The sequence below is a fragment of the Sinohyriopsis cumingii genome, chromosome 17, assembly GCF_028554795.1.
Source record: "Sinohyriopsis cumingii isolate HCF-2022 chromosome 17, ASM2855479v2, whole genome shotgun sequence".
In the NCBI taxonomy this organism is placed as follows: Eukaryota; Metazoa; Mollusca; class Bivalvia; order Unionida; family Unionidae; genus Sinohyriopsis; species Sinohyriopsis cumingii.
This window is the reverse complement of record NC_142977.1, coordinates 103760802-103773808: the sequence shown is the minus strand read 5'-3', so window position 1 is coordinate 103773808 and position 13007 is coordinate 103760802. Positions and strand designations below refer to the sequence as shown.

Here is a 13007-nt window from a genome sequence, read left to right as displayed (position 1 = left end):
GGCTTCATTTTCTTGGTTTTGTTAAAAAAAAAGCCATTTTCGTGGATACTTAAATTCGTGGTTTTGCCTGTCAAAGTTTGCATATTATTAGGTATTTAATTTCATGGTTTAACCTCTGCAAATACCCAAAATAAAGAATACAAAAGAATAAAACTATGCCAACGCAAATGGCGGTCACTTTAATGTTTAAAACAATACTACCACCTGTATGAGCACAAATCAAAGACCTGTCAAGTTCAATACTTTTGCCGTGTTTTTCGACCAAGTGAATAACATCAGTGAAAGCCAACGCAGCCAACAACACTAAAACAATACTTCCTTCTATATGAGCATAAATAAAACACCTGTCAAGATTAATCGCTTTCGTCATGTTTTCAAACAAAGCCGACTCAGCCAACAACACTAGGCCAATTGGTTATTAAAGTACATATGAATGATCTCTTGCCTAAACCAATGTCCATCAGGTTGCACCATCAGTACTTTCTGATGATCTTGGCGTTAACACGGTGGCTTAAGATTGGTAAAATTCAACTTAGGACCCCACCCCCCCACTGAATGGATAAATGCAGCTCATGTGACATGAGTGAAATATCAGACCTAATTATCAGTGGTTTTGAGAAAGCTGGACTTGTTTAATTCAACAATTTGGGGATTATTTACCTGAGAAGCATTTGTGAGTACCATGTGACTTGAATGACACGATGTTGATACAGTGGCTTTGTCCAAAAATCAGTGAAGTGTGAGCTTTAATACTCTACTGTAATTAGTGTATATACATAGTGTTTCATTAATAATAGTGTTTCAAAAAATAGTTATAATATTTTACAGGATTGTTGTTCTTTTGGATTAAAAATGCATGGATAAAATGAAATGTGCTTTCAGAAGGATTTAAATGTTTCAACAACAGTTGTACTCGAATGAAGGATCAATTTGAATAAGTATTGAATTTCATTTTCATATACTGTTATTTTGTATTATTTTTTCTTTCATTTTCAGTATTACTATTGTTTGAATACCTTATGCTTTGTCTCTATTTTCTCTTTATCCTTACTTACCTCACATATCGATTTAAGGCAATGAATGTAAAATTACAGCTATCAGATACCTTTATTGAACGTGTGCATTGAAACAATATAAAATGATTTATAATTCTTGTTTCAAAAGGTTAAAATAATAAATAAAACAAACACATGTAAAGCTAATATTTAATTACCAGATTACAGTATTAACCTTGATTTATTAAATACTAGTATCTGTGTTAATCTCTAGGAATGAAACACTGTAAGAAAATGGGTGGGGGGTCATCATCCTATGAAGCTCATTTTTCATTGGGCTTTTAAATTCGTAGTTCAACAACGAAAAACCATGAACATTGGTCCCCCACGAAAATTTACGATACTACGGTACTGTAAACTAGACTTTTTATGCTGTCACTATTGACATAAAAAATTGTGAAAACAATCTAGTACTTATAGTTATGTCGGTATTATGTATTAGCCAGTTTATTTTCAAAAACTTGCTCGGTTACAGAAGAGATAGATAAATAACAATTAAATATATAGGTATAGCAAATTTCAGATACCAGTCATTCTTGATTTTGCAGAATTATTGCAAATTGTTCTTAAAAATTCTTCATTCCGAATTATATTTGTTGAAATTCTAGGAAATAAAAAATGCATGGGATAAAAAATTTAACGGGCATTTTTCTTGTCGACAACAAGTAGGGAGAAAAATACTTGAGGACTAAAATCTCAAGCAGGTACACAGAATGAATTATCTCAGTGAATAATAAAAATACAAATACTAAGAAACCATTTGATTAAACTTTAAACAGGTCAAAAATGGTAACAGAGATGAAGGAAAAAGAAAAATTAGGATAATTGGATAATTCCTCTTTAAAACTAAAGTTTGTGATTAATGTGTACCAAAATATTGAAGGAAATCTAGGCTCATGAATTAGAGGAATAGATGGCTGTATTTATTCTCACTGAACCTTGATTATTATTGTCTACAGGTATGTGTAGGCTTATATGATAATGCTTGTACAGAAGTTTATTTACTTATAAAGGATGTTTTATGCATCCCAGACAGGCTTCATCAGTTCATAGATTTTGATAAATTAATCCACTGATTCCTGGTAATCATGGCATCTCTGATATAAGAAGAGAAATACCTTTCCTGAGATCAAAATTCATGGGCAGGATTTGATTGTCTTTATCCAGATTAATACCAAGTCACTCTGTCAATGTAACTAGCATTTATATATACAAGACCTCACTGCAGAACACTCTTTTCCCTTTTTTTTCAGTTTCAGAGGCGTGGTGATCCTATTCCTGAGAATGAGTACAAGAGGACATGTACCTCCTGCGTCTTTAGGCGAACATTAAGAGATATGAATCAGGTTTGTATAAAAACTTCGCTTGCTAATGAATGTTCCATTCCAAAAATTTAATGCAAAGCAATGACATGTGTTAATTTTATAATCATTTATTATTTTATTTTTATTATTATTTGTCTGAGAGCTCATTGGTGAAGCTTAATGTTTGCAATGCTGAGAATTTAAATTTGGTCCTTGAAACTGTCAGTTAATAATAATAATAATAATAATAATAATGACCTTATTTAAAGAGGGTAACACATATAGTTAAGAACTAATCTACATTGAGGCCCTCATACAAAGGAATTTATTTATTTTAGCTGCACCTCTGAAGCCACTGGATATATTGGGTTTGGAAGAAGGAATTAGAGTGGGCATTTCTAATCTCAACTGGAATACTATTCCAGAGCAGAGTTAAAGATGTTATGTGACAAATTCTTCTGTCCACTATTATTGGCTCATATGGCTTCAAGGCAAAGTGTGCTTATGGTATGGCCCTGCATCCATCATGTGTTGTCTGTTGCCCATCATATGTTGTACATGGTCTGTCTGTTAATATTCGCTTGTTTCTCAGTGGAGTCCATATTTCTGATCCAATTTCAGTTGAACTTGGAATGTGGAATCATATAATCAGAATCTCAGACAAGTTTAATGATCCATGCATATTAACGAGGTGATCTTACATCTGATTGGCCAACACTGTAGTCCATATTTCTGATTCAGTTTTGATTGGAATTGTTTATATGCTTATATCATTAAGATCTTGGATGAGTTCAGTAGTGTGCAAGATACACTCATATTAATAAGGTGCTCTTGCACTGGATTGGCTGAGCTTTTTATCACTCTGGAGGTCATATTTCTGATCTGTTTTAATTCAAAATTGGAATGATTACATGCTTATAACATTAAGATCTTGGACAAGTCTGATAGTGAGAGAGATCCATGCATATGAATGAGTCGAATTTCCATATGATTGGCTGAGCTTATTACCACTCTTGAAGCCACATTTTTGATCAGATTTGATCAAGCTTAAAGATGTACTTGTATTATCAAGATCTTTTATGGGTTAATTAAAGAGCATGATCCATGCCTTTGAATGAGGTAATCTTGCATCTGATTGGCTGACCTGTAGATAATTAGCAAAATCCAAGTGTAGAAAAGAGGTAATCTTGCATCTGATTGGCTGACCTCTTTACCACTTGGGAGGCCAGGATTCTGATCTGATTTTGATCAGACATGGGATATATACCTATATCATCAAGATTTTGGACTGGTTAGATAATTAGCAAAATCCAGGTGTAGAAAAGAGGTAATCTTGCATCTGATTGGCCAAGCTTGATACCAAACCTGAGGTCATTTTTCTGATCCACTTATTATCAGACTTGGAATTATGCTTATGTCTTTTAGAAACTATCATGGTAGGTGATTATAACTTTGCCTGTGCAGAAATTGCACCATTGTAATGGATAAGTGTTTTGTAACTTACAGCTTTACCAAAATAATTAAAACTCCAACTAGAGTAAAAGATAAAAGTGCTACAGTCATTGATCATATCTATACTAAAAAACCTGATAACTAAATGAAGTTAATGTGCCAGTAAGTGACCACTGTCCAGTCTGTAAAACTAGACGAGCAACTAAATTGTCTGAAAATGATCACTACATTGAAACATAATATGCATCTCCCTTCATAATTAGAGAATGCACTTTTATGCCAGGTAAGGCATAGATCCCATTTTTATGTAAATAGAAAATACCAAAAATATTTGCTCATTTGTTGAACATGAAGAAACATGGAGTCAAAACTGGTCAATGAAGCTTTTGATATATCACTCGTTTTATCGTCAAAAATAGCATTTTAAATTGGAATCATCATCATGAAAATCACAACTTTTAATAAGAAGGCATCTTTTGTTTAAAAAATTTTTAAATTCTCTCAACACTGTAAATAACAATATTCAATGATTTTTCAATCCATGAAAATGGGGATAATGCGTACTGGTGGCAGCACTTTAAGAAATAAATACCAAATTCAGTATATTAATGGGGGTTCAGTTTGAAGTTGCATTATGCCCTTTTGTATTCAAACATGAAAAGTGTCAATCTACTATCACATCTATGTCTGCAAGTCTTTCTGAGAACTTATTTAAGTGCAGGCTGTGTTTAGATCTTTGATTTGTGGAAGTGTTTGTTGTATTGTTACAATCAATTAAAAGAGACCTGCTTTGGAGTACCATGTTATATCTATCTTTTGTACCAAATAAAATAATGTGTGTGGATACAAAAAAAAATGGTAAATGCCTGCAAATCCTATCCACGTAAGAGCTATCTATCATTTTAGTGTGTCTGGTCAACTCATTTCAGTTGGCTAATTCGACATTGTTATTAATATTATTATGAAGGTTTCATAATTAAACTATCTAACAGTCATCAGTGGTTTTATCAATGATAGCAAGGGATGCAAGTGAAAGGAGTACTCAGCGCATAAAAAGATTTGTTTCACCAGTTTTGTCCTTTATGGAGAAGCAAATTCCAAAGTTTATAGTGAACTCAAAATTCCAGAATTACCAATGGCATGCTGAGATTTGTTCAAGATTGAACAGAAATTTCACTGTTATTTGCATTGAAGTCACGACGTCATTATTTTACTAATAGAACAATTAAAAAACAATGATTTTGATGGTTGTTGTTTCTTCTTTAAATATCTTACCTGATCATACTGCCTTAGGAAAACTACTACTCTTATTCAATTATTTAAACAAAAAAATTCAATGCCAATGGAATTATTTTACTTAATTTTAATTCTTGGTTGATACGAACCAATTTTTTTGTAATTTCACATAAATAAAAATTGTATGCACAGTTATGGTACATCCTTGTTACACATCCTTGGTATTCTATTTGATTTTATGGCTCCCACTTACAGTGTTAAATGAAGGGAGCATTGTAATTGTGTTTAAAAAAATGCATATAAATTCACATCCTTACATGCACTTAGAAACCTACAGTATTTCAGGTCAGAAACAATTGCTGATATGATGTATCCCTTCCTGTCCAGTGATTTCACCAGGATTTTTACACAGAGGGGAATTCCCCTCTAGCATTTTCATAGGAGGCGATTATGAGTTATTATTAAGGGAGAAGATGTTATATGAGAACAGTATCTATGAATAGACCTTTTATAGTATGGTTCAGCAAAAAGTGTCTGAGATAACTTTTAATGAACATAGGTAAACCTACAGTGTATATTTTCATTATCTGCACAGTGGCAGGGAATTGTTCTTATGATAGTGGCACTGAACCCAACGCTGCATGTAAAAGTAGAGACATTAAGACTGAATACCATAAACTGCATTTAACAGCAGAGACATTGCCACTGAATACCAAAATCCATATGTAACAGCAGAGACATTACCACTGAATACTAATATCCATATGTAACAGCAGAGACATTACAACTGAATACCAATATCCTATGTAACAGCAGAGACATTACCACTGAATACCAATATCCATATGAAACAGCAGAGACATTACCACTGAATACCAATATCCATATGTAACAGCAGAGACATTACCACTGAATACCAATATCCTTATGTAACAGCAGAGACATTACCACTGAATACCAGTATCCATATGTAACAGCAGAGACATTACCACTGAATACCAATATCCATATGTAACAGGCAGAGACATTACCACTGAATACCTATATCCATATGTAACAGCAGAGACATTACCACTGAATACCAATATCCACATGTAACAGCAGAGACATTGCCACTGAATACCAATATCCATATGTAACAGCAGAAACGTTACCACTGAATACCAAAATCCATATGTAACAGCAGAGACATTACCACTGAATACCAGAATCCATATGTAACAGCAGAGACATTGTTTGTACAACCTCACCAGTTATTTTATATAAAATACTTTTAATAACTCTATCATCAATGAAAGCATTTCATTGCTCAGTTGCACAAAGTCATTAATGAAATGCTTGATTTATGTTGGTTGATCAAAAGTCAAGTACTTACATGCTTGAATTAATATTTGTTAATATTAAAGACTGCTACAGGTTTTATTGTGCTTACAACAGTATGACTGTTGCCATATTTGCATACTCTCACTCACATGGGTTTTACCTGATCATTACTTGTCATTTTAGTTTTAGTCTGGCAGTCATCAGTTATCTTGCAATGAATAAAATAGGTACTTTTCCATTAGCCCTGATAATCCCATTTCTGTTTTACAGCTGGCATCTGAGGGAGCACAGTTTGATTTGTACTCTAATAACATGTGGGCAGTGAGACACTCAGCATTGGACAGATTTGCCCAGGCAGCCAGAAGGGTTGGTATTAGATTGAAGTCATATATTTCACACCTTCTCATAAAAGAAAATTTGTTAGAAGCTATTTTCTTTATTATCTGTCAGCTTTCAACCACATAATATAATGAATACCTGCCCACAAAGGACAATATTTATTATCTCTCAGTTTTCAACCACATAATATAATGAATACCTGCCCACAAAGGACAATATTTGAGAGACCTGTATGCAAAACCTCCACTACATCTTCTGAATCGTATCATATTTCTTGTAAAAAAAATTGTACAGGAAGAAATAAATATTTTTTCAGAATTAAGAAAGATCATGTATACAAAAGTTATTTATCAGTTACCATATACACAAAAAAATACAGGACCCAACTCTGATGACCACAAAATGTCTACATCATTATAAATATTAAAATTCATGTGCATCGGATGTAATTGCACTTAAGCATGCACTAGTATGTACATATGCGCTAAAGCATGTACTAGTATGTACATATGCACTAAAGCATGTGCTAGTACAACGTATCTTACTTGAATTTGCTTACATCCAAATGTATTGAAATAGATAAGTTCAAAAACAGATAAGTATAGCACAGATTGTTCCATCTTCACATTTTTATTTGTACACCTCATTATCTAAATAAAATGTGCCCCAAAATGAGAGAAATTTCACCCCTTCTTCATGCCATTTGCTCCAAGTACCAATAGTCCTGATTTGGCTGAAGATTTTATTAACAAAAAAAACAGTAATAATACAGCTAAAGGAAAAAGAAATTATACATAATACATACCCTAATGCTTCAGTTTCAAAGGGGAGGGGCCCCAAGTGGCCGAGTGGTCTAAAGTGCTCTCCGTTACGGATCACTGCCATCTCACCTCTGTCTACATGGGTTCAAGTCTCAGATTCAGCCAATTTGGTTATGTGAGAAAGCCTGCCAGTAGCTTCTCGTGGGTCGGTGGTTCTTTCTGGGGGTTTTCCCAGGTTCATCCTCCACCATTTATACTGGCCGCCATGTATAGCCTATCGTGTGCTGAAAAATGGCATTAAACCCGACAACAACAACAACAACAACAACAACAAATCAGTTTCAAAGGGAGATAATTTATACTGGGATATTCACAATATTTATATCCATTAAACTCTAATTAGTATAAATCCCAAGAAAGATCATTTAAAATGCTGTGTTGTTTTTCTGCCAGTAGAGTCATGATCACATTCCTACCAGAGAAGATTACCCATTATCAGTAAGTGCATATACATTTCCTGTAGTTAGGCAGCAGTTAGTCCGATCTTTTCTCATTGCCAACTATTATAGTTGTTACACTGATTCAAGATTGGACATTTTCTGTCAGTGTGTACAAAGGTGACACTGATTAAGAAACATGGGTAGCACCTGGCATTGCACTGTTCCATATATGCTAACATAAATAAACATTAAATGAAACAGAGAAAGATTGAAAACATATACCAAGCAGCACAAGTCGCACAAAAAATTCAAAAATCAATATGTTGATTAGTAAACAGTGTTAATTTCCATGAAAGTTAGACTGGGGAGAAAAAGGTGGGATATAATGTTATCTCTGTAGAGAAGATGATTTAATCTCAGGAAGTATACAGTATTTTAAACTGGAATCATGTGACCACAAATGAAAACTGCTGCCAAGATGAAGTCACACAAGTTCTGTATATTTATGCTCAAAAATTAGTACTCAGATGGAAAAGTTAATTTGGGCCTGATTATTTCACTTATTTTTTCACTCACAACTAAATTTGATTTACACAACACAGAGCTTATATGAACAGAATAATCATGTCTTCTGAAAAAAGCATTGAATGACCTATAATAACAAATACTAATACAGATTTTCTGCTTTATTTTCGCTGTTTTATCACAATATCATATGTATTTTGAAAATATTGTCTTAAAATAAGTAATAGAACAGAGTGTGAAGCAACAAGCTTTGTAAAGTTCAACAATTATTTGTCTAGAATACAAGGTGAAAATGTAAAAAGAACTTATGGTATTGCGAATTAAATCTCAAATAATTCTTGAATTTCTAACACAAGTTCTAATAATTAAAGTTCTGAATAAACTTGCATGGTATTCCGTAATTATTTCCAATGCTGGAAGTGTTGACGTGTCTGCGATGGCCTGTATTGTAGTGATGTGCAAACAGACTTTTGTTGAATCACAATAATACAGTCCAAGAATAATCCTTCTTTGAATTTAACTATATATCCAAGTCTTTATTTCCAAGAATGTTATTTTTCAGCACTTTGTATTTCCAGAGAAGAGTAACTTGAATTAATAATTTGAACAAATAAATTCCAGCCCAAATGAAATACTGGACATGTCAATAATACAACTGATTATGATCAGATCATACAGCACAAATGAATAATTCCTAGATAAATGAGATTATATCGTGCTCTACTTGGTCTCTGGGCACAATTAGCATTTTCTAAAATAAAACTATTACCTAATGGAAAGTTTGATTCTGGAAGGTTCCAAATGTTTGCATGATAAAATCTTAATAATAATTAAAAAGTTTGCTACTAAAATTATAATATAAAATATGGTAAACAGTAGGTAGACTCAGCATTTCATGGGGAATTTCCAATGTTCTGGACTCAAGATTGAGATAAACATGTTTACAAAACCCAAATCAATGATTCAGGTTATGTAGAAAATGAACTTGACAAGGTCAAGTCCAAAATACAATTATCCATAGCATATAATGAATAACTAACAAACAATGGAAATTAAATATAGATAATAATATGCATTGCTTTTCAAACACAATATTGTTTTAGGTTTTAGGCTTCTTTTGTAGAAAAATTGCAAACATTCAGTCATCAAATAAACTTCTAAGTAGAAAATAAAAATTAATTTTGACTTTGATGAATCAGATGTGTGCAAAATATGAAAGGGCACAAAAATTACAAGAATATTCTATGTGGTGCAACTTGCTTGAAATCAGAAAACTCTTCCAACTTAAGATTCTCTTTGACATTCACACTTTGATTCCTTGATTCAGAGCTTTCACTGCACCTTCTAAATGCCATGTGGTGAAACATGCTAGAATTCTGAAAGCTTCTCAGATTTAAGATTGTCTCTGTCAGAACTCAGGTTTAAAAAAATGACATTTTTAACCTTGGATTAGTTTTTACAATGTGTACAAATGCAACAAAAGAAATTAGGAGATTCATCTATACTTAAAATTAATGTATTGATCCTAATTAATTTTAGCTCACCTGGCTGTATGCCATGTAAGATGTTGTATGGTCTGGCATCGGGTACACATCCTCCATCCCTGACTGTACGCCATGTAAGATGTTGTATGGTCAGGCATCGGGTACACATCCTCCATCCCTGACTGAATGCCATGTAAGATGTTAAATGGTCTGGCATCGGGTACACAACCTCCATCCCTGTCATGTGTCTACATCTGCCATTTTTTACCTTTTCTCAATATCACTAGACCAGTTTCATCCCATCCTTTCATGAAGATCTATTAGCATTGATTTGTCATCAGATTAGGCTGAAAATGTCCTTTCATGAAGATTTTCAATTTTGTTCAAATAGTGCTGATTTGTCATCAGATATGGCCAACATTACTAAAATTAGAAAACTGTTTAAACAACTTGTTATAAGACCAGATTTGACACAAAGGATCTTGGTCTTTTATATTTTTACAATTCATCATCAAATATGACCACTTTTACTCAAAACAGAAAGACCTTAAAAATGTATTTTAAAATAGCTGCTGAACAGAATTTGACTAAATTCAAGCACAAGAATTACTGATTTCTTTGCTAAAAGCCAGAATAGAAGCAACATGGTGAAATGGCCTGTTATGCAAAAACATAATTAATGATTTTTTTTACTTAGGTCAAATCACCCTTACATTTGTACTGCTCCAACCATTTCTGGAACAAGTAGATGGAGCTCTTCATCGTTTATGTAGTCCTGTATGCAACACTGCAACTGCACGTGTCATATAATTGCATCATATTTATATATATTTCTCCAAAATAAAAAGGCACTCATGAATTTTAAAGTTTTCTGCATTTTGCAAAGTAGGATTCTTCTATTCAAAATGATATTCAGGGAAAAGATGCCTACCAATGATTTATTTTCCACTTTTGGAAGTATTGTTTTATATAGGTGGGTAGCATTTAGATCCTGGTGCAATCCACCCTACTGTACATATTTATAACTGTTGATATTTATAACTGTTGACATAAAAATTACATAGTAATAGAACTAGTGATAGTAATGGGATCAATTATTTTGAGAACAGTAGCTTCAGGTATTTGATAGATTTTTTTGTATTATTTTTAAAAAATACCTGTCACTTAAATTGTTCTGCTGTTTTTTTCAGGTAATCATTCGACAACGAGCAGAGTTTAAATTGAAACCCTTACGAAAAGTAATTGTTGACTGGCATAAAAAGAAATCCTATTCAGGAATATTGACAGGTAGGAAAATATTCAATATTTTAAAGTACTACCTAAGTATTTTGCCTCTTTATTGTTTGCCAAAGCAACATCCTGCCATTCATTTGGTTCTCATTTTCCTAAATGTTAAAATCCAGATTAACTGCCATTAACAAATATACCAGCATTTATTATTTTTGGGTCTCAGTTAGCCCACTCTCTATCCCCATTTTAACTTTTTCCTCTATACCAGTATTTGGTATCTTTTGGTCTCGATTATGGGCCATGCGTTTAGTACATATGCATGGCGGGGGAAGGGGGATAACCCAAATGCATACACTTGCGTATGGGCGGATCTGCTGACAAATGTACGTACACATAGGAATTGGGGGGGGGTGAAACCGCGATAATAATTTGTCTAATAGTAACCTGTTTGACTGGGTTTAGTAGGCATTTGAATTTTAGCTGACACTAGACAAACTTTGTAAAGTTACGCAGCTTATCGCTTTGATGCAGCCAGACATTCAATGTTGGTGGACTATCTGTTTTATTAAACACGTTAATATTATTAATCCTTGATCATTTCTGTGTGAATGAAATATAGGTCATTCTATTGAATTGGGGTGTGTGTGTGCATTAAGTGTACGTACAAGGGGAAGATAAAAAGGTATGCATGTGTACCAGGAGGGGGAGGGGTCAAGCTTTGCCAGATTTTTGTGTACATACTAAATGGATGGCTCCTTACCCCCTCTCTCAACCTATTATAACTTCTCTTGATCATATTGCAACAATATTTATATAAGCTTCTCTCTGTATATCAGTATTTGCTATTTTTTGGTATTAATTACCAGATCCCATACCCCATTAAAACTACTCTCTGTATACAGCATAATTTTTATGTTCATTTCTGGTCTCAGTTACCACCATTCCTCACCCATCACAACTTTTCTGTCATATCACAGTGACATTTATATGAAAATGTTGCATGAATACATGAGATTTTTTATTTTATTTTCATACTCTGCTGTGTTAAAGTATATAGCCACTTATAACTAGAATACAGTTACATACTGCACAGACCCATGTCTGCCATCTTATAAAACACCAGCAGACCTGGGTCTGTGCATGTTGTTAGGAGTAATCAGCAGAACAAATAACACAGACACTGATCTGCGAGCACATTATGGATAAGGCACTTTACTTCCATGGTCTTTGCACCATAAATCCTTTCACGTGCTGATGTGCCATTGAACATTCAAACTAACAAACAAAAGTATGTGGTTGATGTCTGATTCATGGATGTGGAAATTTTCATGGTCAGTCATCCAGGATCAATAGTTTTGACTGGATCCTTCAGTCATTAGGCCCAAAGAATGCAGTTGCAGAAAATGGGTCCATTAATGGGCTCAAAAACAAAAATATTTAAAGATTTCTGCCAAATTAATAATTGTAGCATTTTCAGGGTAAAAAGTACTCCTTCTTAGTAAAATTCCCACCAACACCAAATAAAAGGCATTGGACTTGCTCCCGTAAGTGTGGAAGAATTCCCAGTTAGGAGCAGTCGATTTTTTAAAATATAAATACATTTGATAAATAACATTTTCTAAGACAATTTTACCAGTTCAAAAAGATCTTTATGCCATTATTGTTGTTCATTTTTTGTCAGTAAAATTTTTTTCTTTCTGTTTTTGTTTGTCAACTATAGTATGCCACTCCCTCGATAACTTGAACCCCGATAACTTGCAAACCTGCTTATAATGCGGGGTCAGGCATGGATCCCATTTTTTTCTCACTAGAAAATACAAAACTAATTACCCCTATTTGTTGAACTTGAAGACAATCA

General features: G+C 33.5%; 1 protein-coding gene across 1 annotated transcript in view; it reads left to right on the top strand.

The window, feature by feature from the left end:
* LOC149779591 (cilia- and flagella-associated protein 221-like) overlaps positions 1–13007 on the top strand; it is a 61462-nt gene that overhangs the window by 30100 nt on the left and 18355 nt on the right. The window contains exons 11-13 of the mRNA XM_089940355.1: positions 2309–2401; positions 6641–6736; positions 11110–11206. Of these exons, the coding sequence (XP_089796481.1) occupies positions 2309–2401; positions 6641–6736; positions 11110–11206 (286 nt within the window). The remainder of the gene's footprint in view (positions 1–2308; positions 2402–6640; positions 6737–11109; positions 11207–13007) is intronic.